This window comes from Otolemur garnettii, unplaced genomic scaffold (genome assembly GCF_000181295.1).
Source record: "Otolemur garnettii isolate 467f Iridium unplaced genomic scaffold, OtoGar3 scaffold00094, whole genome shotgun sequence".
NCBI lineage: Eukaryota > Metazoa > Chordata > Mammalia > Primates > Galagidae > Otolemur > Otolemur garnettii.
In genome coordinates this window covers 7,940,121-7,942,001 of record NW_003852489.1, presented here as the reverse complement: position 1 = coordinate 7,942,001, position 1,881 = coordinate 7,940,121, and the positions used below count along the sequence as shown (strand labels likewise).

At 39.1% G+C, this 1,881-nt stretch overlaps 1 protein-coding gene across 1 annotated transcript in view; it reads left to right on the top strand.

Moving 5' to 3' along the window:
• AP2B1 (adaptor related protein complex 2 beta 1 subunit) overlaps window positions 1–1,881 on the top strand; it is a 132,686-nt gene that overhangs the window by 113,653 nt on the left and 17,152 nt on the right. Inside the window, exon 18 of the mRNA XM_012808758.1 lies at window positions 1,425–1,509. Within this exon, the coding sequence (XP_012664212.1) occupies window positions 1,425–1,509 (85 nt within the window). The remainder of the gene's footprint in view (window positions 1–1,424; window positions 1,510–1,881) is intronic.

The following is a 1,881-nucleotide window of genomic DNA, read 5'->3' as shown; positions in this document are numbered from 1 at the left end:
GAGGCAGGAGACTCGCTTGAGCTCAGGAGTTGGAGGTTGCTGTGAGCTGTAATGCCATGGCACTCTACCCAGGGGGACAGCTTGAGGCTCTGTCTCAAAAAAAAAGATCAGGAAGATAAGCTGATAATAAACGTAAAAAGACTAGAAGTACTTAGGAAAGAGGATGTTTGGATCTCATAGCCAAAGTTTTGATGAAGAGGTAAGTAGGTTACTGAAGTGTGGACATTTGCCATAAAAGTCGAGGAAGGGGAATAGTAGTTCCCTTTATCTTTTTAGAGCAGAATGAGAGAGAAATAGGTATGGTAACTCTTCATAGACCTTTCCCAGAGAAATGTTTTCCTGCAGTGCCAAGAGCACAGATAGGAAAGTCACTAGTGACAGAAACCAGTGGGAGGTGATGGTTTAGAGCAATTCTCCACCCACTCTCTCTTCTTACAGTATATGGGTCTTGTAATCTGCTGCAGTGGAGTCTGCCTGTTCTGAATGTATATACTGGTGTTGCCCTGAATGAAAAAGTATTTATCGTAGCTTTTTAAGAAACAACATGCCCTGAGTTAAGCAGACCATGGTGGAATCATAATATAGAAGTTGTATTATGAGAAGAAAACTCATTTCTTTGCCTGCTTGAAGAGGTTTTTACATTGGGCAGCACCTGTGGCTCAAAGGAGTAGGGCACTCTGGCCCCATACGCCAGAGGTGGTGGGTTCAAACCCAGCCCTGGCCAAAAACTGGAGAAAAAAAAAAAAAAGAGGTTTTTACATTCTTATAACCATCAAGTTTACCAGTGTTTGACCCAACAAGCTTTTTCCAACTATAGGATCTAGGAAATAAGGTTTTGTAAATAAACAACTTTAAAACTGATACCTTTAAAAACAAAAAAGAGAAGAAGCAATCTGGCAGTTGTTATTGAGGAAAAAAATAAAAACTAAGGTTTGGAGTCAGACAAGTGTGAATATTCGTTCTTGTTTTAGCAGCATGACTCTGGATTTTACTTAGTCTCTCAGAATCTCAGTTTCCTTATCTGTAAAAAAGAAGAATGTTATCTACTTTGTATGAGAGAGTTATAATGAGAGTTAGAAATAATATCATTAGTAGATACTTAGTAAATGGTAGCAGCTACTAATTAATCATAAAAACAAAAAATAAACTGAAAAGATAATTCTGGGCATAGAAGTAGTAAGTAGTGCCTTGAAGACAGACCTTCTGGAGAGTGGTAGAATTATATTTTGTTACATTTGAATGGCAGTGGTGTAAGGAAGGGTATGTTTTGCAGTGTAGGAATTGGTGTGTCTTGATTTGGGGTGGCCTGCACTGACTGAAAGAGGAAGGAAATAAGGAGGTCTCTTTCTAAACCCATGACTGTTCTAACCCTCCTTTCTGGCTTCCCATGATGTCCTCATTTTCCCTTATTGCTTTCCTGGCAGGTGGCTGTGAAAAACAATATTGATGTCTTCTACTTCAGCTGCCTCATCCCACTCAATGTGCTTTTTGTAGAAGATGGCAAAATGGGTGAGTACAGCCCTCCTGTCCTGCCACCCAGCATACCTTTGCCCTTCCTCTGAATGTCAGAGCATGGCCCCAGAAGTACAAGTTATTTTGATGTTTAAAAAAAAATGGGATAAGGCAAAGGAAAAGAAATCATTTTGTCAAAAAGGCACTTGCACTTGAATGTTTATCACAGCACATTTCATAGTTGCAACAGTATGGCATCAGCCTAAGTGCCTATCCATACATGAGTGGATAAAGAAAATGTGGTGTATATATATATATATGCACCATGGATTATGACTCAGCCATAAAAATGAATGAAATAATGTCATTTTGCAACAACTTAGAAACCATTATGCTAAGGGAAGTATATCAAGAATGGGAAAACAGGCT